We start from the raw sequence: 23217 nt of genomic DNA on the forward strand, positions 1-23217 counted from the left end.
AGTGACCCAAGCCGGGAATTGAACCTGGGACCCTGGAGTTGTGAAGCAACTGTGCTAACCAATGCGCTACCATGCTGCCCATATGAGATGGATAGAAAACTGGTTAAGCAGACAGGAAGCAAAACGTTGGAATAAATGAGTCTTTTTCCGATTGGCAGGCAGTGATTAGTGGGTATCGCAGCGATCTGAGCCAGGACCCCAACTGTTTACACGATACGATAATCTTTATTAGTGTCACAAGTAGGCTTACACTAAACACTGCAATGAAGTTACTGTGAAAAGCCCCCAGTCGCCACATTCCGGCGTTTGTTCGGGTACACAGTGGGAGAATTCAGAATGTCCAATTCACCTAACAAGCACAACTTTCGGGACTTTGTGAAAGTAAACCGGAGCACCCGGAGGAAACCCACGCAGGCGCGGGGAGAATGTGCAGACTCCACACATACAGTGACCCAAGCCGGGAATTCATTGTTTTAAAAATAAGCAGACAAGATAGAAAACTACACTCTCTCACTTTAAACAGCCTTAGTTGGGCCATGTTTTGGAGCATTAAAGGGGTAATTTTACAAAATGAAACCCCCGTCTTGGAGCTGTCCCTAGCAGACGAACCTGTCAGGAATTTGCACACATGCTCCGTATGATTTCCCAGGAAAACGGGAGATGGCGTTGCAATGGAATTGTTACTGGACTAGTAATCCAGAGGTCTACGCCGCGCTCCGGAGATGTGGGTGGCTGGTAGAATTTAAATTTAATTAGTTCATAAAAAGTGATGAACAATTCAGGAATCTAGAAAGCTAGTCTCAGCAATGGTGACCATGGCAACCATCATCAATTTTTTTACAAAAGTCCATCTGGTTCACTCGTGCCCTTTAGGGAAGGAAATCTGCCATCCTTCCCTGGGCTGGCCTGTCTGTGATTCCACAGACCCATGGGCTGGCAAGCCACTTAGCTCAAGGGCAACCTGAGTTGGGCGGTCGGCCTTGCCAGTGACACTCATGGCATGAAATAATTTTTTTTAAAGTATGCATCTGGATCGCAGAAATACACCCTCAACGAACAAAACTCTGAGGCAGCGGCATGAACTCCATAAATGACCTTGTTTTATAGATACATCATGGAGGGTAATATTTGCATTGATCCTTCAGGCAGTGACAAAGCCAAACCCTGTTGCTAAGAGACGTATTGACCTGGTTACAGAGGGCTTGGCCATTGCTTTCTCGTCATTTGTACGGAAAGCTGTTTGGTTCAGTTTGGTCCTTCAGCCCACTCCCCTTCCTGACAAGCTGGGATTGGGATTTGAGTCACAGATGCAAAAACGCACAGCAGCATATTGTGAGGTTTATGAGTTTTCAATATTTGACTCGTATTCCTTTTACACTCCTATTGCCCCTGACTGTGCACGGGCGGAATTCTCCGAACCCCCCACAGGGTCGGGGAATCGCCCGGGGCCGGCGTAAATCCTGCCCCCGCCGTGGCCGGAATTCTCCGCCACCCGGGAATCGGCGGGAGCAGGAATCACGCCACGCCGATCGGCATGCCCCCCGGGGCGATTCTCCGGCCCGCGATGGGCCAAAGTCAGGCCTCTCCCGCCGGCGAGAATTGGAGCACCTCTGGTGCCGGCGGGATTGCGGTGCGAGCGGGCCCCCGGAGTCCTTGGGGGGGGGGGGGGGGGGGGCGATCGGACCCCTATGGTGGCCTGGCCCGCGATTGCGGCCCACCGATCGCCACCGGGCCAATGCCGTGGGGGCACTCTTTCTCATCCGCCGCCGCCACGGTCTCCACCATGGTGGAGGCGGAAGGGACCCCCCCTACCGGCGAAGGCCTTTCAGCCAGCCCCGACGCCAAAGGCTGTTGGCTTGGCGCCGGTTTTGGCGCCAGTCGGTGTTGCGGAAACCACTCCGGCGCGGGCCTAGCCCCTAAAGGTGCAGAGAAGTCCGCACCTTTGGGGAGGCCCGACGCCGGAGTGGTTGGCGCCACTCCGCTACGCCAGGACCCCCCACCCCGCTGGGTAGGGGAGAATCCTGGCCTGTGTGTTGTACAGACAGCTTTCCTTTTAATAAATTCCCTGTGATAGACCAATACCAGAAGGCCCACATGGCAGGACATGTAATTTTCATTCTGAGTGATGTCTAGTCCCTGGTACAAACGGGTTAGAGAAATAACCAACTGATCTGTCTACCTTCTGTCGTGATACTGCTCGAGATCAGCATCGATGTGGTGGTGGTAATGTCACTTTCCAATGTATTTAAAAGGGTTGCTGTGGAGGAAACATCCGGCATATGTTCTGGAAGATCGTCACAGAGTTCACCGCTGTGCTGCAACATTCCAAAGAAAATTCCGAAGCATTAAAAGCGTTGAATGGAGTGCATGCCCAACAGTTATAGATGGACTATTTTCTCTTAAGAGGCTGCGGTCTGTTTGTTTAATGATATAAAGGCACCGATTACTCATCAGAGGTTGTGTAAACACTTTGTAGGTTTATTTATTTAAACCAGGCACATGAGAGCAGATAGAAATGGATTGAAAGCTTAAAGACATCAGCGGCAGGGCTGTGTGTGCTGCGTTCTGCTCACAGGCCAAAGTGAAACTGAAACTGGATCAAATGATACTCTTCCCATGATGGCATGTTGCTCCCCCTTGAGGACATATTTCAAGAACTGCAGTCAGGGACAAGTTTAAGCAGCTGAACTAATTTCACAATGCCGGAAAACTTAGCAGACCTTTTGACCTTTCAGTCTGGGCTGTAATTCAACACAGACACGAGATATCAAGGACTAGTGCCTAACCTCAGCATGACACTGTCAGAGGTTCCCGTGGGGTAGCAGCGACGCAATTGAGCACTCCAGCTTAAGGAGAGCTTTCTTATTTTTGCACTCTCGATGGAGAACAGTGCTTGCTCAGGTTGCGGGGGGCTGTCGGTAGGGGGGTGGTTGGGGAAAGAGGGGCGCAATTTCACGATCTGTGCTCCCACTGAGTGGTGTTCTCTGCCGAATTGTAAAACTCTTCCATTAAGTGGTGCAGAGTGAAATCACGCAGGTGAGGTCACTCACACCAGCTGGTTTCTTGGCAGTTGCTATGTCATGTCCCTGAAGGGGCCAATGGAGGAAAAACAATGGACAAATGAACCTTGTCTGGGAGGTGGCTGCATCTGCAAGATAAAGCGTTCTCGCCTAGATTTGGAAACATAGCCTGTGCTCTCAGCAGTAAACACGCCGCTCCAGATGTTCACCAGAATTTATAAGAACATGCAAAACAGGAGGAGGAGGAGTAGACCTCTTAAGCTTGACCCACCATCCAAAAAGATCACGGCAGATCGTCTACCTGAGCTGCACTTTCCTGAGCACTCATTTCCCGTGATCCACTTATTGTCCACAGATTTGCTGATTTGAACATACTGAACAACTAAACATCAACAGTTTTCTGGGGCCGGCAATTCCAGCTGTTGTTCATCACCTGAGTCCGAATTCTGAGTCTGCAACCTTGGTCCTTGACTGTCTGGCCGGGGCGAACCTTCTTCCATCATCTATCCACCGCGCCTGAAGAATTTTATATGTTTCAATGAGGTCACCTCTCATTCTCCTGAACTCTGGGGAACATAAGCCTGGTCAACTCAATCCCCCAGTACAAGACACTCCCTTCATCCAACGAATCAGTTCAGTGAACCTTTGCACTCCCTCTGAGATAATTATGTCCTTCCTCGGGTAAGGAGACCAATTCTATACCAGAAAAAAAGATATACTCAACAAAAAGGATCCTTAACTCTCAGAACAATATCAGGGGTGAGGGGCTTCAGTTATGTGGAGGGGGTACAGAATCCAGGACAGTTCTCCTTGGGAGCAGAGAAGGTTAAGGAGTGTTTTGTTCAACATTATGGAAGGTGTTGATTGGGGGTCATATTGGCGGGAGGATCTGTAACCAAAGGTCACAGATTTAAGATAATTTTCAAAAGAAACAAGGCACGGTAGGAAGTGAAAAGACGACCCAACTTTGCTGACCATACAAAGCGAGGTGGGAATGCAGACGTGAAGAGGTCATTCAGATACGGAGAAGAGAGGTGGGAAGGTTAAAGGAATGGGAAACAGGGAGGCAGTTGGAGTATCAAGTGGGGAATTATGAAGTCACTCATTTTGGTTGGAAGAATAGAAAAACAGAACATTTTTTAAAAGGCGTGAAACTTGTAATTGTTGATGTTCGGAGGGCTTGGATGTACTCTTACAAAGAGCACAGAAAGTTGGCTTGTAGGTAGAGTGAGTTATGAGAAAGGTGATTGGGGTACAAGAATAAAGATGTCTTGCTAAAATCAGGTACCAGGTTTTGGTGAGCTCACACCTGGAGTCCCGTGTGCAATTTTGGTTTCCATATTTTGGGGTAATGTACACTTGCATTGGAGACAGGACAGCGAAGGATCACCAGATTAGTCCCTGGGATGAGAGGGTTGGCCTATGATAAGAGGTTTGAGTAAATTGGATCGATATTATCTTTGGTTTTCAAGAATGGGAAGTGAACACATTGGAACGTACAAGGTTCTGACGGGGCCTAACATGTTAGAGACTGCGATGATTAGGGGCAGTACGGTAGCACAGCGGTTAGCACAGTTGCTTCGCAGCTCCAGGGTTCCAGGTTTGATTCCCGGCTTGGGTCACTGTCTGTGTGGAGTCTGCACGTTCTCCCCGTGTGTGCGTGGGTTTCCTCCGGGTGCTCCGGTTTCCTCCCACAGTCCAAAGATGTGCAGGTTAGGTGGATTGGCCATGATAAATTGCCCTTAGGGTTCAAAAAGGTTAGGAGGGGTTATTGGGTTATGGGGATAGGTTGGATGTGAGGGCTTAAGTGTGGTGTTCCTGCCAAGGGCCGTTGCAGACTCGATGGGCCGAATGGCCTCATTCTGTACTGTACATTCTATGTTGTTTCCCCTGGCTGGGCAATCAAGAACACAAGAACACAGTGTCAGGATAAGATGCTACTCATTTGGGACTTTAAGGAGAAATTTCTTCACTCAAAGGATTTGAGATTCTCTACCCAGAGGAGTTTGGATGGTGCATTATTCAATATATTTAACCTAGGGTAGATCTTTTGATATCTCGGGCAATTAAAGGAAATGGGAACGAGCGGGAAAGTTGAGTTACATAGAAGCACAGAAAGCAGAAGCAGGAGGAGGCCATTTGGCCCTTCGAGCCTGCTCCGCTATTCATCATGATCATGGCTGATCATCAAGTTCAATACCCGCCTTCCCCCTATATCCCTTGTTCCTTTTAGTCCCAAGAGCTATATCTAATTCCTTCTTGAAATTACACACTGTTTTGGCCTCAACTACTTTCTGCGTCAGCGAATTCCAAAGACTTACCCCTCTCTGGGTGAAGACATTTCTCCTCACCTCAGTCCTAAAAGGTTTACCCCTTATCCTCAAACTGTGACTCCTACTTCTGGACTCCTCCACCATCGGGAACATTCTTTCTGAATCTACCCTGTTTAATCCTGTTGGAATTTTGTAGTTTCTATGAGATCCCCTCTCACTTTTCTAAACTCTAATGAATATAATCCTAACCGATTTAGTCTCTCCTCATATGACAGTCCCGCCACCCCAGGAATCAGCCTGGTAAACCTTTGCTGCACTCCCTCCATAGCAAGAACATCCTCCCGCAGATAAGGTCATCAACACAATAATCCAGTTGTAGCCTCACCAATGCCCTATACAATTGCAGTAAAACACCTCTATCCCTGTACTCAAATCCTCTCGCTATGAAGGCCAACATATCATTTGCTTTCTTTACTGCCTGTTGTACCTGCGCATTTACTTTCAGCGACTGACGCATAAGGGCACCAAGGTCTCGCTGAAGCCTAAGATCAACTATGATCGCATTGAATGGTGGAGCAGACTCGATGGGGCGAATAGTCTACTTCTGCTCTTATTTCTTATGGCCTTACAGAAAAGTTCTATTTTGTGAGTTGATGTGATCTGGAATGTGTGAATTAAAGGATGAGTGATGCAGATTCAATGGTAATTTTCAAAAGGAAATTGGATCTATACTTTAAAGGGAAATATTTGAAGCGCTGTGTGGATTAATTGGGGAGATTTATCAAAGAGCACAACAGAGACCTGTGGTGTTTGAATCTAATTTTAAAATTATTCTAAAAGTTTTGAAATTGTTGTTCGAATACATAATGATTTAAAAATGCCATCAAAATAATATAGGCCAACCAACAGACGCATCATTTAACTATCCAGAGAGTGGGAATGTAAAGACGTCCCTAGTCTGATGGATCAATACTTAGGAAATGTTTACTGTACCTCGTCCACGCAGTTATAGTCCAGCCATTCCTGTCGGTGTCGGTCAAAACCATTGGAACATCTAAGGACCAAACAGAAGAAAAACAATATCAGCGTGGAACAGTTTTGGTATATCCGGGTTGAACAGTTTTGGTATATCCAGGTTGATCAGTTTTGGTATCTCTGGTTTGAACAGTTTTGGTATCTCCGGGTTGAACAGTTTTGGTATCTCCGGGTTGAACAGTTTTGGTATCTCCCGGTTGAGCAGTTTGGTATATCCGGGTTGAACAGTTTTGGTATCTCCCGGTTGAGCAGTTTGGTATATCCGGGTTGATCAGTTTTGGTATCACCGGTTTGAACAGTGTTGGTATATCCAGGTTGATCAGTTTTGGTATCTCCGGGTTGAGCAGTTTGGTATATCCGGATTGAACAGTTTTGGTATATCCGGGTTTAAGAGGTTTGGTATCTCCGGGTTGATCAGTTTTGGTATATCCGGATTGAACAGTTTTGGTATCTCCGGGTTGAACAGTTTTGGTATCTCCGGTTTGAACAGTGTTGGTATATTCGGGTTGAACAGTTTTGGTATCTCCGGGTTGAGCAGTTTGGTATATCCAGCTTGAACAGTTTTGGTATCTCTAGTTTGAACAGTTTTGGTATCTCCAGGTTGATCAGTTTTGGTATCTCCAGGTTGATCAGTTTTGGTATATCCGGGTTGAACAGTTTTGGTATCTCCGGTTTGAACAGTGTTGGTATATTCGGGTTGAACAGTGTTGGTATCTCCGGTTTGATCAGTTTTGGTATATCCGGGTTGAACAGTGTTGGTATCTCCAGCTTGAACAGTTTTGGTATATCCGGGTTGAACAGTGTTGGTATCTCCAGGTTGATCAGTTTTGGTATATCCGGGTTGAACAGTGTTGGTATCTCCAGGTTGATCAGTTTTGGTATCTCCAGGTTGATCAGTTTTGGTATATCCGGGTTGAACAGTGTTGGTATCTCCAGGTTGATCAGTTTTGGTATATCCGGGTTGAACAGTGTTGGTATCTCCAGGTTGATCAGTTTTGGTATATCCGGGTTGAACAATTTTGGTATATCCGGGTTTAGGAGTTTTGGTATCTCCGGGTTGAACAGTTTTGGTGATCTCCGGGTTGAACAGTTTTGATATATCCGGCTTTAGGAGTTTTGGTATCTCTGGGTTTAAGAGTTTTGGTATCTCCGGGTTGATCAGTTTTGGTATATCCGGGTTGAACAGTGTTGGTATCTCCGGGTTGATCAGTTTTGGTATATCCGGGTTGAACAGTTTTGGTATCTCCAGGTTGATCAGTTTTGGTATATCCGGGTTGAACAGTTTTGGTATCTCCAGGTTGATCAGTTTTGGTATATCCGGGTTGAACAGTTTTGGTATATCCGGGTTGAACAGTTTTGGTATATCCGGGTTGAACAGTTTTGGTATATCCGGGTTGAACAGTTTTGGTATCTCCGGGTTGATCAGTTTTGGTATATCCGGGTTGAACAGTTTTGGTATCTCCGGGTTGAACAGTTTTGGTATCTCCGGGTTTAAGAGTTTTGGTATCTCTGGGTTGAACAGTTTTGGTATATCCGGGTTGAACAGTTTTGGTATATCCGGGTTGAACAGTTTTGGTATATCCGGGTTGAACTGCTTTGCTATCTCCGGGTTGAAAAGTTTTGATACACCAACGTTTGTTGGCTGATTTGGAATAGTGAATGCTTCACTTTTGAGTAAAGTTAAAGACAAATCTGTTGGGCTGAATGTCATATTAACATTTTTCAATTTACGGCTGTGCCTAATAATCACGAATGTGCACAAATGCCTCAATGATTAATTACAGGCAAAATTCTATTTGGAATGAGATTTCCCAGTGGGGAACACTGAATCCTCTCTATCTGAATACTGTTGTATGGTTGCCCGTAGCGACTGGTTGAATTTAAATCCAAACTCTGAAATATTCCAGAGTATTTTAAGATAAGATCACAAAACTGTGTCACTTTAAAAGAACAGCAGTGATCTCACTGAAGCTCCAAATGACTATTATTATTAACCCTTGCCGACCTGCCAAATGCATGAATTAGTTTAAGCATGAATGAGAGACAGTGGCTTCTGATAAATCCGCTGAGTGGTGAATAGGTTCACCTTGATGGCAGCCTCGTTTTATATTCTTAATTGGCTGAACGAGACATCGATGAGAGCTACTTTTACCCAATCTCTTTGGTGATTACAGGATCGTGCCAGCTGTTGCTCAGTGGATAGCACTTCCAGTCTCTGAGTCAGAAGGTTGTGGGTTGAAATCCCACTCCAGAAACATGAGCACAAAGTCTAGCTTGATATTACAATACTGGAATGAGGCAGTGATGACACCCCATCATTCAGGTATGCTGTTAAACTAAAGGCCCCGTCTGACCTGTCAGGTGCACATGATGCACCAGTTCTTCTGATTCTCTGTCAATAAAAAAAATTAGGGGCGTAGTTCACACCATCACTCTGGTGGGGGGGGGGGGAGAAAGATCAAGCAAGGCCGGTGTCATAACCCGCTGTGCGGGACTTATGGGGAGGGAATGATTGTCTTCCATGTGTCCCTCGTGGAGTACGAACTCCCTCGTTAAGGGGCGGAGAAAGCTCAATCCATGATTTAAGGCAGAGGCCTTCAGCCATTTGCTGGATGCCACGGAGGAGAGGCGGGTGACAATGTACCCTCGGGCTGGCAGTAGGCTCTCCAGCGAGGTGACGAACCCCGCCTGGGACACGGTGACAGCGCAGGTCAGTGCCAGCAGCCTGACCAAGAGGACGGGTGTGCAATGTAGGAACAAGATGAATGGCCCACTGCCACCAGCAAGGGTAACCGCTCCCGGCCCCCCCTCTGCAATTCACCCTTCCATCAGCCCCCGGAATGTATCCTGGGACCCAAATGCTGCTACCTTGCATATCCCTGGCACACAGCCTCCCATCAGCATCCTCAAACCCTGCAAACTCCACACAGACACTTACCCAAGGCTGCAATTGAACCCGGGTCCCCGGAGCTGAGAGGCAGCAGTGCTAACCACTGAGCCACCGTGCCGCCCATTCAGTTTTCTTTTAAGTTATCAGTTAAGTGATGAAAGCCAAACAAAGGATAGAAGCCAGACCACAATATATAAGTAGACTTTTTTATTTGCTTTTTTAAATTTTACTTTATCAAGCTCCGATCAGAATTCTTTGAGTTACTCACTGAAATGCCACACTCTATATCACATAAACCCATTATCTGCCGTGAAGCAAAAACACAAATATTTGATGCAATTTTCTTTGCATTGTTTGAGTCCCCTCCAGGGATGAATCAGTCTTTTCTCCTGACACGAGTCTCCCTCTCTGACTCTTTTCATCATTGTCAGAGCTTTACTGAGAATGAGGCAGGTCTGAGTCGACTTTATTCGGCGGGAGGTTATCTGCCTGGTTTGGCGTACCCTCCCAGGAAGGTTTCCCGTCTCTTCTCCAGTGTTGATATGGGGTGCTGACTCTGATAATGCCCTGGCCTGGTGGGTGGTTCGGGGCCCTTGGAGCCAGGGGGAGCACCGGCTTTACATATTGTAGATTACGGGGGATGGGAGAGGTGCCGTGTCCTGCAAGGGACTGAACAGGTGCAACTTTGGAGGGGCGTAGGGGTCGTCGGGGTTTGGCAATCCTTGGGACCGACTTCCCCTGAGTTTTCTTTTCGTGGCAGTGCTGGGCTGGGCACCGTGATCAGTATCCTATTGCTCTTTAGGTGGGGGCACTTCTTACTGGGGGCATCCGATGTGGGTGGTTCCACATCCGGATGGGTGATGATTTGGGGTTGGACTGAATGTTGTGTCCAGCAATTATCCTGTTCCCTTTTGTCCTGGGAGTAGGAGGGGGCCCCCTCTGTGGTTAGTTGGCCAGCTCTCGTCCAGTTTGGAGCACTGGCCTGAGGACACTTGTTATCCGCGCGATGAGATCTGATAGTTCTTCTTCTCTCTCTTCATTCTTTTTTTATTCGGAGTGACCTCAGGGGTGTTCCTTCTGCCTGTCTTAGCTTCTTATGTTTCTATGGGAGACCCTGGGTTGAGATTTGTGGCCTGCCGGTTCACGGTCCTCCTCTTGTTGCTATGTAGTTATTTTGTGGCTGCCTGTTCTGTCCTGGGCCTGGAGAAGAGTGTAATCTGCGCTGTGCGTGGTGTTCGATTTCCCCTTTAGCTCTGCAATTCTCGGGAGGTTGTTTTCCTTCCTTCTGTCATTTTGTTCTGGAGCTATGCATATGAAGTAGGTCTGTGCTGATGCCTGTATCCTGTTCTGGTGAAGATGGGTCCTGTATCCATGGAGGGAACAAGTTGGGGATTTTGTCCCTGATTCATCCGCTATTGTTTGCTCCCATACTTGCCGCATGGGCTAATGTTTTTGTGCTGTGCCTTTTGTACAGTGATGTCTGTAGCTTGCTTTCCTCTTCTTGTGTATTTTTTGTAAAACTTCAACATTTCACTGAGAAGACTTTTAAAAAGAGCAAGTATTAAACTATAGGCAGGTCTCGGACTTGGGACAAATGGGGAGTTGGTTCCTGAGCCAAGCTGGAATTCACACATGTGGTGCTCAGCCATGTTAAATGCCCTCTACCTTTGCCCTGTCAAGTCATTGAGGTGATGGTTGATACCTGAACACCTTAGCACAAATTCTTGGGTTGGAGTGGGGGATATAATGGAGCCATCGCTCACCATCAGTTTCCTGTTTAATCATGAACCTCTGCGAGTCTGAGTGCATTTTAAAATCATGATGGTTGTGGCAAAAAAATGTTCCAGAATAAAACTTGCATTTTCTAATAAACCTAATACAGACGGGCGCAGGTCGTCAATGCAAACGTATAAAAGGCTTGTGGTTGAAAAGTCAAAACTGACGTTGTAAAGTTGAAATGGGTGTTAATTTCTAAACAGTTTGTGATAACCCTCAGGAGGACCACTGGGGGTCACTGATTGATCTCTCCCTGGGCTTCGTACAATGGTGTTCCCATGGTGAGCGGGCGGTGGCTCGCTCAGCTGGGGCTCATTAGCGGGACCTTTAAATGTAGCTCCCAGACCCGGACCGCCAGTTCCGGATAGGCACCAGTTTAAAATAAACCAGTTTGGACTATCACTCTGCGCCCTCTGGAATTATTACACTGGCGACGAGGGTGGGATCTGAATACATGTGTTCAATGCACATTGGATAGCCAGAGTAACCAAGATGAAAATGTTCACCAAGAGCTATGTCTGGCGGCTCAGGCTCGATACAGACATCGGGAATCTGGTGAAGCAGTGCTCCATGTGCCAGTAGAACCACCAGTTCCCACCTTTGGCCTCTTTGCACACATGGGAATGGGTGCCATGGGTACGGGTACACGTGGACTTCGCTGATCTGTTCTTGGGATTGATGTTCCTTACAATGGTCGACGTCCACTCAAAATGGTTAGAAGTACATCGTATATTCTCCGTGATGTCTCACACAATAGAAAAACTCCGGCAAAGTCTCTGCATCCACGGTATACTGAGGACCTCATACCCCCCTTACCAATGGAGAATTTCAGGCATTCATGAATTCGACCAGCATGAAACACATCCGAACGGTGCTTTACCACCCATCATCTAATGTCCTGGCTGAACCGACAACTCAAACATTGAAAACTGGAATGTACAGCTGGTTCCCTGGAGAAGAAATTGGTTCCTCTCTGATGACAGAACCACGCTGCACATGGCAACAGGGGTCACACCAGTGGAATTAATATTGGGATCACTGGGCACAAGGCCAAGTTCCACCCCCCATACCCCCGATGAAGATTTGGAGATCAAAATGAAGACTGAGGAGATTGAACCTCTGCCGGAGGTCAGCACCGAAGACGAGCCCTTCAACAGGGAAGCGACGATCCCCAGTCCGCCTCCCCCCCCCCCCCCCCCCCGATCCAGCTCCACCCACCGCCGACTTGAGGCCTTGTGCGAAGTGATGAAACAGGCCTCGTCGCCGTAGGAGGGGGATGATTCGGCCTTGTGGGGGGGGGGGGGGGGGGGGGGGGGGGGTGGCGCTGATTGATCTTCCCCTGGGCTTTGTAGAATACTGATTCCCGTGGTGAGCGGACCAGCAGTTCTTGATCCTCCTGGGCCGGGCCGTTCGTTTTGTGTGCCGTGGTAGTGGCTTTATTTTCAATTTAAGATAAATCAGTGTGGCCTTTCACTCCATGCCTCCCGGAATCATTACACATTGTAAGTGCCGCTTGTCGTAACTCGAATGTGATAAAGTCGATAACTACCTGTACTGAGGTCACGAGTGACTGTGAGTGTTTTGGAGTTAATCACTTACAGATTTAAATTAACTTAAAGGTGATGTCACACTTCTTTATTGAAACGATTCTGCAGCCTTGATTTTCAGATCCTTGTAGTGATTGGTGTATTTGTACTCCAAGTTCCCTGCTTCTTCTACCCCACCTGGAATTCCAAGTCATAAATCCTTGTTCGCCCGACCAAAGTGTACCACTTCACAATTATGTGTGAACTTCACTGGTCAAATCTTTGCCCAGTCTTCAACTTTATTAACATCCTCCAGTAATTTGTTGCAGTCCTCTTCAATATTAACTATACTCCACAATTTGGTGTCAGCACTAAATTTAGAAACTGTTTTCCCTTGACAAGTCTGAATAGTTAATATGAATTGTGTGAAGTATCACATGATTCCCCCAACTGGCAAGTGTAGCCACATGGCTGTTGAATGAGGCACAAACTGAACTGAGCTCTGAGGTCCACTAGGTTCCTGCTGCCTGCTAGTACTCATCATCTGGACTTCCATCTGAAGAATGGTGAGGTAACAGAGAGTGGCTGGATAGCATTGTAGAGCTCCACTACAGAAACACTGACCTCAGGATGTTGAGGGAGGTAAAGATAAAGGTAGAGAACTCCAAGTAATAACATGAATTATGCAACCAAATTTCTCATGGAAAGAAAGACCTGCAGTTATACAGCAACATTCATAAACTCAGGATGTTTTACAGCTGATAAAGTATTTTGAATTTTAGGCATGGTTGTAATGGAAGTAATGTTGCAGCCAATATGGTCACTGTGAGGCCCCACACAGAGTAGCATGATAATGAATAACCTTTTCTTCTTTAATGACGTTGGTTGAGCGATAGCAATTCGCCGTGACAAAGGAAAGAATTCTCTTGATTTTCTTCAAATAGTTCCACAGGATCTTTTACATACACTTGGGAGGGCAGACAGGGCCTGGGTTGAACATCAGCACTCCCTCAGTATTGCACACCAGTAGATATTTGGACTCAGGACTCTGGAATGGAGCTAGTACCAGGTGTATCTACAGGAATGGACAGAGAAGATTCGATTAATGTAGAGATGTACGTCTTAAGCATTGTCCTTTCATTGCAACAGCAGTGGTTAATAATTGACACCTCTGTGTTGTTTTATGTTGCACAATTCAGGGAGCAATTGTCCTCAAATATGATGAATGAAACTGAAGAGGATCTGAAAGGAACAAATGCAAATCTGCCTCAAGGGTTGGGGTAGGACTATTGGCTTTAAAGTACCCTTTGACTTTGCAACAGCTTGACTATACTGCTGTCAATTTCTTCCAAGTTCTATTTACAGTGGAATATCTTGTCAGCACAGGGTTATGCAAGCAATCTCTATTCCCTTATTACCTCTCCTGATGGTCATGATTCATGCTGCATTTCAATTCCACGGTCCTCCTGGAAATCGCGGCTGACCGGCTGTAGTTTCCCCTGGGATCTAACTTTTTGGGTCATCCAAGGAGACAGTGCATTCTTGTTTTGCAATTTATCAAGCGTATCCAGAACCTCGACTTGCCAAAATTGATTGCAACTTGAGGCTGAGACTTTGCTGATTTATTTATTGTGAACTCAGATTCAGTGCCTGCTCTATTCTGGATTTGAAGAATTAGGAGCCCAAGTTGATGCAATCCCTTGATTCCTCCAAGTGCCAGCTTGGTGTGCAATAGACCCATCCGTGACAAGAAATCTGTGACCCTGAAACCGTTTCCAGTCGTTGAATTGGAACAAAGACTCCCAGCAAAGCAGTCAGTGCAGATTGATTCATTCGCATGCCAAATGTTCAATAAGGGCTAATCAATGAGCTATTAGTAGACAGTCATTTAATTCTGATGGATAGTAAGTAAATGAAGACGCCGCAGATGGGATTCTCCCATGGCCCCGCTGGTGGGGACTCAATGGCCGGGAAAGGGCGTGCGAGATCATTCAATGGGAAGACAAACAGTGGTTTTACACAGACGTGAATTTCTCCCAGGATCTTCCGCTGGTGCCTTCCATTGTGGAAAAGGAAACCTGCTGGAGGCCGGCACAAAACTGATTTTCATCCTGCTCATGGAATGCAGGTGAAGTCCCCACTGGAATTTTCCACCCACGCCTAATCCTCCGCTACAGCAGCAGGAAAACAATGCCGGTCCAGAATACGCCTGGAACATCGTGATGTGCAGAAGTCAGGACTTAGCTGGGCAATGCCTGGGCCCATCTCCAGAGTTTGGGATGGACACAGCCGGTGACCCTGGACCCCGGGACACCACAGCAGTAGGTGGGTGCGGGGGGGGGGGGGGGGGGGGGGGGGGGGACTTTCTATGGGTGGATCTTCCAGATTTAGTCTCATCCAAAAGGTTCATCCTCCAGCCTCAGAGTGTTCCCGGAGATCCATCTTCTTCTTCAGGAGGTCCTTCTTTCTTCAACGGTGGGTCAGTGATGTTGGGCGCCTTTTCAATATGGAACCCAGATATGATGTCAGGACTTGTGCCACCTTGCCTTCCCTGCCCAGGGTGCACAATTAGTTCGGTCGGGGTTGGAAGATATAGTGTGGTTTCCAGGCAGTCTTGGCAGTGAGAAACATAACCGCTTCCCACCCCTGCCACAGGACTTAGTCTCAGATGTGAGAAATCCGCTCTGTATTTTTCATCCTCGTTAAATTATATCCAAGATCACTTAAAATGGATCTCACATAGGATCCAGAAGTTAGATACATAGAACATAGAACAGTACAGCACAGAACAAGCCCTTCGGCCCTCGATGTTGTGCCGAGCAATGATCACCCTACTCAAACCCACGTATCCACCCTATACCCGTAACCCAACAACCCCCCCCCCTTAACCTTACTTTTTAGGACACTACGGGCAATTTATCATGGCCAATCCACCTAACTTGCACATCTTTGGACTGTGGGAGGAAACCGGAGCACCCGGAGGAAACCCACGCACACACGGGGAGGACGTGCAGACTCCGCACAGACAGTGACCCAGCCGGGAATCGAACCTGGGACCCTGGAGCTGTGAAGCATTTATGCTAACCACCATGCTACTGTGCTGCCCATCTACAGTTTATTTTCTGTCCTGCATTATCTTTGAACTCCATTTTGAAAAGTTCCCCCCATTTACTCGCCTTTAAGCTGGGCTCCTCCTGTGAGGAAGGTGACAGATTTAACAGGGATTTCTCCACCTTCTCCCAAACTGCAATGTTCTCCCTTGTACCATACCCACCCAGAGTGGCACAAATCCCCCCCGGTCCATTCCCTTCTTCTCAGTGGGAACATTGAGCTGGAGATAGTACATCCAACTGCTTAGTGACTGTGCAGAGGTGCCTCAGCTTGAAGACAGGTCCTAATCATAATTGAGGTTGGAATTAGAATCCTTTTAGCACCTTTCACGCCAACAGAATGTTCCCGTTATGGCAGAACAGTCCCACATCCTCAACAAGGCAGGCAGGATAATGCGCTGGCCACCTCTTCCTTTGCCCAGCACCCTCTTCACCCTCCTAAAGTAATACTTGCATCAATAACCTTTCAAAATAATCTCTGACAAAGCATATTCTTCAAACCCCTGCCTTCATCAGCTGTGCTTCCTCTGTCTGACGAAGCCCAGGGTGCAAACCCAGGAAACTGGCCGCAGTTGCGCTGATGGGAGTCACTCTGATATCTGCAAACAAGGTCAGTGGGGAATTAACAGCAGGATGACTGGAAACAAAAGGTGTCAAGAAACTTGGCGGGTGGGGGGGGGGGGGGGGGGGGGGGTTGGGGTGGGGGGGGGGGGGACAGGTTAGTGGCAGACTGGGCAGATGGCTTGCATCTAAATTTCCTGTTCTGTTTAGGTGGTGACGATGTGTTGGAAGCGACAATGACAATCTTCCATTTGAGTACAGCAGAGAGACAGGGCACCCTGTCCTTCAGTTCTGTGCAGTCAGCTCCATGTGAGCCATCCCGCTGCTCACTCACCAAAACCCTTCAATACTCTTCCTTTTCAATCAACGGTCTAATTCTCCATTTAAATCATTTCCATATTGGAGTACAGATATCCCTGATCAGCTTTCCACCTTCCACCCTGCGTAAATGTAAGCTCTTCCCAATTCTTACTTGAGGATATCCTAACTCACACTTGAGTCCAATTCGCCCATCACCCCTTTGTTGATCTGCTTCCGATCCTGCCCTGACAATGCCTTGATTTTTGAATTCTCATCCTTGTGTCCAAGTTCATCCATGACCTCGCCCTTCCCTACCCCTGGCACCTGCTCCAGCCCTACAACCCTCTGAGATACCCACGATCCTCTAATCCTGGCCTCTTGGGCATCCTTTAATTTAAATTGCTCCACCACTGGAGGCAAAGCCTGGCTATCTGGACCCCAGAATTTTTAGAAAAGAATGCAAAGGGAATCATCGGGGCCATGCTAACGTTGGGTATCGTTCAAGGTGACAGATCTAGCAGCAGGAATGAAGGAATGCAGCACAAGACAGGCCGAGATTCGGGATGCTGTAACTTTAAAACTAAATGAAATCCCAGTTTGCTGATGATGTCATGTGGGTCCGCGTGTTGACAAGACTTTCTCGCAGCAAGAGACTGTGAACCAAAACAAAACTGGTTTGAACCAGAAATGGTTCTGGAATGCTCACCGCAAGCCAGAAAAATCTGGTCTGGTACGATTGTGTCAACGAACCGGGAGAGGAACACAAGATGTTGTAATCCGGAAAACAGTGGCCTTGGGAGTTAGGAGACCTGCAGGCAATCGGAATAGTTTTACCCCTGCTTCAGAGAGGGGGGGCGGGGGGGGGGGGGTTAATTATCAGCGCAGTCATTCTATCCTAATCCATTCATTAGATACACAAAAAATGACAGCATGGAAACACGAATGAGACCTTATGAAATGTTGCCATGGCAACTGCTTTGAAAAGAACTGAGGACTGCAAATAGCTCAGGGCTGATCAATTCGACAAAAGCTTACCATCGTAAGTATTTGAAGGTGCGAATGACTCCACCTGGCTGGGTAAAAATTACTTCCATCAGTCAAAATCGGAGCACCAACCTTTCTTTTTTTTGTTGTAACTGCTCCGTGTTTCTTTCTGTGGATAATTTGACCATTGACTCTTTGAACTTTTATCTTTCTTCTCTCTAACGTCTACAAAGTCAGCTCGGCTCTGCCATTCTCACCGTATTAAATATTTGTTGATAGCACAACTGCTTCACAGCTCCAGGGTCCCAGGTTCGATTCCCGGCTGGGTCACTGTCTGTGCGGAGTCTGCACATCCTCCCAGTGTGTGCGTGGGTTTCTTCCGGGTGCTCCGGTTTCCTCCCACAGTCCAAAGATGTGCAGGTTAGGTGGATTGGCCACGCTAAATTGCCCTTAGTGTCCAAAAAAAAAGGTTAGGTGGGGTGACTGGGTTACGGGGAGAGGGTGAAAGTGTGAGGTGTTCTTTCTGAGGGTCTGGGCAGACTCAATGGACCAAATGGCCTCCTTCTGCACTGTAAATTCTATGTCTATAACCTGGATGGCAATCCTCACAATAAACCGTTTATTGCCCCTCACCCTTCATGAAGTTTTTCGCTGCAAAATTAAATTAAGAGGATGGATTAAGAAAACAAAGGTGGCAGTCAGATCCAAAAGGGGAGAAAATTATAAATCTTCTTCAGTTCCCTGCTTGAAGGCAGCTCCGGGACCACCACCACAGGTAGACCAAGGAGGTAGGCCGCAAATCCACCCCGGCTGGAGCAGGAATCAAACCCTGTGCCATTGGCACCAATCTGATCCACACACTGGCTGTCCAGCCAACTGAGCCATTCATGTTGTAGTCCGGAGCTATGAACAGTGATGATAGAGGCTCCAACTTTCTTTCCATCTCATGGCTGACCAGGAATCTCTCCCACTTTTACCAGCTGCTTTTGCCGTGAGTTGGAAGGATTTGCAGATTGATGCTCAACTTGTTTGGCTGTTTTAAGAGAAAACAGAGGCCAACATATCCTGGACCTTCTCAACGCCATTGTCTTCTACTGCAACAAAGGAAACAGAGACTGCCTGGCCAGAGTGGGGCTCCTGAACCGTACCAGGTGATGCGTAACACTGAGTTGACCATCACGGCACAAACCTTTTCGGGACGTTAGAGCGTTACCACCCTCTGAGGGAAAGTTATTCTCCTCATTTCTGTCTTAAATGAACGACACCCTTAGTTTTAAACAGTGACCCCTATTCGAGGTTCCCCGACAAGAGGAGGCATCCTCGTCACCTCCGCCCTTCAATACCCCTCAGGATAAACCCTTTCAGTCAGCAATGAGAAGAGCGAAAAACACAAAGTAAGAAAGAAGAATGAGCTGGTGAGCGGGATTCTCCATTGCCGCTGCCGGGAATGGGGTTTTGGGGGAACGCCACATTCTCCGATCGCTGGCAGCAGCCGCAGGGCGAATTCGGAATGGAAAATCCCAGGAGGTGTTTGTCATTATCCGCAAATGTCCCAAAGATCTGAACATGTCAGGCGGGACCTACCCAAACTGGAACTGAATCCCGTGACGAGTGCATTTCGCCAGGTGTTTCCCGGAATTCACAGCGGGTGAGAAACACCGTGCTATCTAGCGAGACTCTGTTACAATTCAGGGCCTCAGTGGGAAACTCCCGGTCGAGGTTGTATTTCCTGCACTGAAGGTCTCCAGATTGCAGGAAGAGATCCGGATGCCATTTTTAAATGGCACCCTGATCTCTCGCCCCCGCCACACCACCTATAAGGGGGTGCTCAGGCTCCACCCCGCCTCACACACGCAGGGCACCCCCCAGGACTAATCCTCATCGCAGGAAAAATGCCAGCCTGGTACCTTGGCACTGCCCCCTGCCAACTGACAGTGGCACCAGGTGGCAGTGGCAGGCTGGCAGCGCCAAGGTGCCCAGGTGGCACCGGTAGTGCCACCCTGCCCAGAGGGCAACCACCTGGGGGCCTCCTATCCCCTGGGAGAACCCCACCAAGTGCCATTCCACTTGGTCCCCATTTCTGGGACCAGTACTAAACGACGGTCACTTCAGGGATGGGAGTCTCCGACCCCCCACTGGGTCGGGGCCGTTGTCAGCAGCCCCCCCCCCCTGCGATTCTCCGGGCCCCAATGGGCCGAACTGGCCATTTTTGGCCAGTCCTGCTGGCGTGAATCACTCAACTCATGCACCGGCGGGACCTGGCAAGTGTATATGCGTGGGCGGTCCTCGAGGGGGGGGGCCCACAGTGGCCTGGCCCGTGAACGGGGCCCACCGATCTGCAGGCAGGCTTGTCCTGTGGGGGCACTTCTTTCTTCAGCGCCAGGCCCCTGTAGGGCTCCGCATTATTGCCCGAGGGCCAGCGCGGATAAGAGAACCCCGCCCCCCCGCGTATGCGTGGAATCACGCTGGCTGTTTCGCGCATGTGTGAGATCACGCCGGCCGCTCCATGCATGCGCGAACTTGCGCAGACCCTTCGCCGCCGGCTGGAGCGGCGCCAACCCCTCCGGTGTCTACCCAGCCCCCGCAAATGCGGAGAATTCCCCACTCTTGGGGGCTGTTGACGCTGGAGTGGTTGGCACCGGTTTTCCTGCCGCTGTGGGGACTTTGCCCCCAGAAGGGAGAATCCCGGCCACAGTCCCCGAGGCAAAGGAGTTATAATCCAATGCTTGGTAAATCCAGCAGGCGCATATTAGACTCAGACTCGCTGTCTCACTGGAATATGCAGATTTGCAGAATACTGATCCCGCCCACAATGGTGGGATTCAGATCGTGACGTCTCACCCTTTCGGGTGCAACTTTCGGGTCTCTAATCACTTTAACCTGCAGTTGTCACTGTTGCTGTGTGGATGGATGAAGGAGGAAATGTTCACAACAGTAAGGTTCCACTCACAGAAATCAGACAAATGACCAAATGCCCGTTTTATGATCTTGTTGATTGATGGAACAGTTGTCACTGACAATCAGGAGGATTCTCCCACTCTCAACCCGCACTTCTGGATTTTTTCATGCTTACTTGCGTCAGCCGATGGAATCGTGGTCTAGCCTCTCACCCAAAGGTTCAGTACCTTCCACCGTGTACCATTTCCCCTCGACGGCACAGAATGTGCAGACCAACATCCCACAGTTTGATTCATCCTTTGCTTTTCGGCAGAGGACGTAAATAATTCTCACTGATATCGTGCTGCTCCCTCTTCTGAACAGCTCATCCGTTCTATTATACAAAGACCTTCCATCTGGCGGGAGGAAAACAAGTATCTTCCATGGAATGAAAATATAACCCGACAGAGTGAGGAATCAATTTGAACAAAAGTTGAACAAAAGAAGAGGGGTTGATTTTCGTGGTTGGTCCTGTTTACTGAGGATCCTGTCAGTCTGCCGTGTACAGAGAGTTTATGGTTTCAACAGATACAGAGATCCCAAATACAAATTAAAATTATTTTTTTTGTGCCTCCTTTGCTTTTCTCTCATCTCTTGAGGCACAAACACATGTTTATAAAAGGATAATGTTTGGACTTTGGTTAGAATCTTGTCAGGAATGTGCACCAGAAATCCGGATAAGCCAAGTTGTCCACCTCATTAATTAAGGCTCCGAAATAACATGCCAGGAGTGTTATAGCCGCTTCCTGCTACTTTGCTTCATTGGGAGTTCCTCATGTTTTCACCTAGATAGAGACCAATCGCAGCGATAGGGCTCGGGCATCATTCAGCGAACCCGCGACCCTTACCCCTAATCCCCCTCTAGAGCAAGGGACAAAGGAATTTTGGGCAGAACCTCACTCAGACTTGAACCGGGGAGTCAGCGAGCTGGCAGCGGACAGGCAGCCTTCAGGAAAGGTTGAGGAGCATCGCAGACTATTCCGCACTGCGAGACGTCATCACCCTCCTGCATCGACCGGGCAGCAGGCAATCAAATCTCCCCATTCCCAGCACCCTTATGGTCGACAGAGGGGTCACAACGTCTTGGGGTGGATGGGGGGATGGGGGGGGCGGGGGGGGGGGATAGTTTCACCCTGCTGCACAGCGAACCGGTCTTCCTCAAAGAAGCAGGAGGCAATGAGGAAATCTCTCCTCCTTCTCCCAAAGCACACCATCGCACCACCTGGCCTCCATCCTTAGGCTCCCCGGCAGGCACTTCCTCAGCATCCTCAACTATCCACCACTCTGCCAGGGCAAGAGGTTCCTGCCTTCCATCTCCATGCCTCATCCTCCTCATCCAAGGACACGTGCCGTTCCTCGAGGATGTCCTCAGGAAGCTCCTCAGCCTGCTTCAGGACTAGGTTATGGATGGCACAGCAGACCACGACAATGCTGGGGACCCTCTGGTGGCTCTATTGCAGGGTCCCACCAGATCTGTCAAGGAAGTGGAACCGCATCTTCAAAAGGCCGATGCACCGCCCCTGCCCCAGACTCCTGTGACACAGACGGCATACTCACACAGCACTGAAAGCAGACTCCAGGGACACTGACACCAACCATGAACCCGACTCACCTTCCGAGTACATCCAGTATAAAATGGCGTTGCAATTCTCCCAATGGCGGCTTAATGGCAGATCCGGCTTCCCACTGGCTGGTGGCGTGAATGCCATTTGCGTTCATTTGTATCTCATGAATGTTCATTAAAACAGCTGCCTATTGGGGTCTCGCCGGCCTTTCAATCTGGCTTCAGGGGAAATCAAGTCGGCGTCACACCCAACTGCTAAAGAGTGCCGTGCAGAAGACGATCCTCAGTTGACAAGGGACTTTGAGGTGAGTGCAACAGTGCCACAATGCTGCACTGCTTCTGATGAACTATCCACCACTCTGCCAGGGCAAGAGCTTCCTGCCTTCCATCTCCATGCCGAGCTGGTCTTCATGGGCAGCACTGTGGTATTGGAACTGTGGACCCTCCTGTGTCACCGTCTCGGGTCAGTACAGTGCCTGGGGTCGGGGAGTAGAGTCACCTCCCCCCTGGTGCCACACACCAGTGTCTATCTGGGCAGCCCTGCGCTGTGGGACTCAGGCAGCCATCGCAGCAAAGGCCCAACGTTCGATTGGAGGCGGAGTGCAAATTTAGGCCGGGGTGGGAGGGTGGCCTGATGGGGTCATGTGGAAGGTGGGCTGTGCAATGAGGAGGGTGGGGCAAGAGTGAAGGCTCACAATGTCAGGCAGAGGGGGAAGGAGGTGGATGAAGAAGATGAACAATGGAAGACAGATGAAAGACCGGAGGGAGGGAAGCCGGACCCCGACGAGGCTGCATTAAAAGCTCACAAGCAAGGGGGGGTCAAAGGGATTAAATGAAAATGAAAATTGCTTATTGTCACGAGTAGGCTTCAGTGAAATTACTGTGAAACGCCCCCTAGTCACCACATTCCGGCACCTGTCCGGGGAGGCTGGTATGGGAATTGAACTGTGCTACTGGCCTGCTTAGTCTGCTTTAAAAGCCAGCGGTTTAGCCGAGTGAGCTAAACCAGCCCCTATGATACCATATTGTTTACATAATGCCCCTGACTCTCTCAACTCTGGATCACTCCTCTTTCTTCAGTTAAGCCACCTGAGGTTGCTCTTTCAACTAATTTGCTCTGTTAACACCTCTGCCTGGCCACCTCCCTCCTCAGTCTCATCGATTCATCTCTTCCTTGGTGATTCTCACCTGGCCTCAGTTCTCCCTGTCCCTTGGCTCATCGTGTGTGGTGCTGTGAAGTG

The 23217-nt window shown here is 48.7% G+C and overlaps 1 protein-coding gene across 1 annotated transcript in view; it reads right to left on the minus strand.

The window, feature by feature from the left end:
* LOC119954247 (plexin domain-containing protein 1-like) overlaps positions 1 to 23217 on the minus strand; it is a 282386-nt gene that overhangs the window by 85617 nt on the left and 173552 nt on the right. The window contains exons 10-11 of the mRNA XM_038779329.1: positions 6287 to 6347; positions 2180 to 2315 (exon numbers count right to left, since the gene is read on the minus strand). Coding sequence (XP_038635257.1) covers positions 2180 to 2315; positions 6287 to 6347 — 197 coding nt within the window. The remainder of the gene's footprint in view (positions 1 to 2179; positions 2316 to 6286; positions 6348 to 23217) is intronic.

Source organism: Scyliorhinus canicula, chromosome 19 (assembly GCF_902713615.1).
Source record: "Scyliorhinus canicula chromosome 19, sScyCan1.1, whole genome shotgun sequence".
NCBI lineage: Eukaryota > Metazoa > Chordata > Chondrichthyes > Carcharhiniformes > Scyliorhinidae > Scyliorhinus > Scyliorhinus canicula.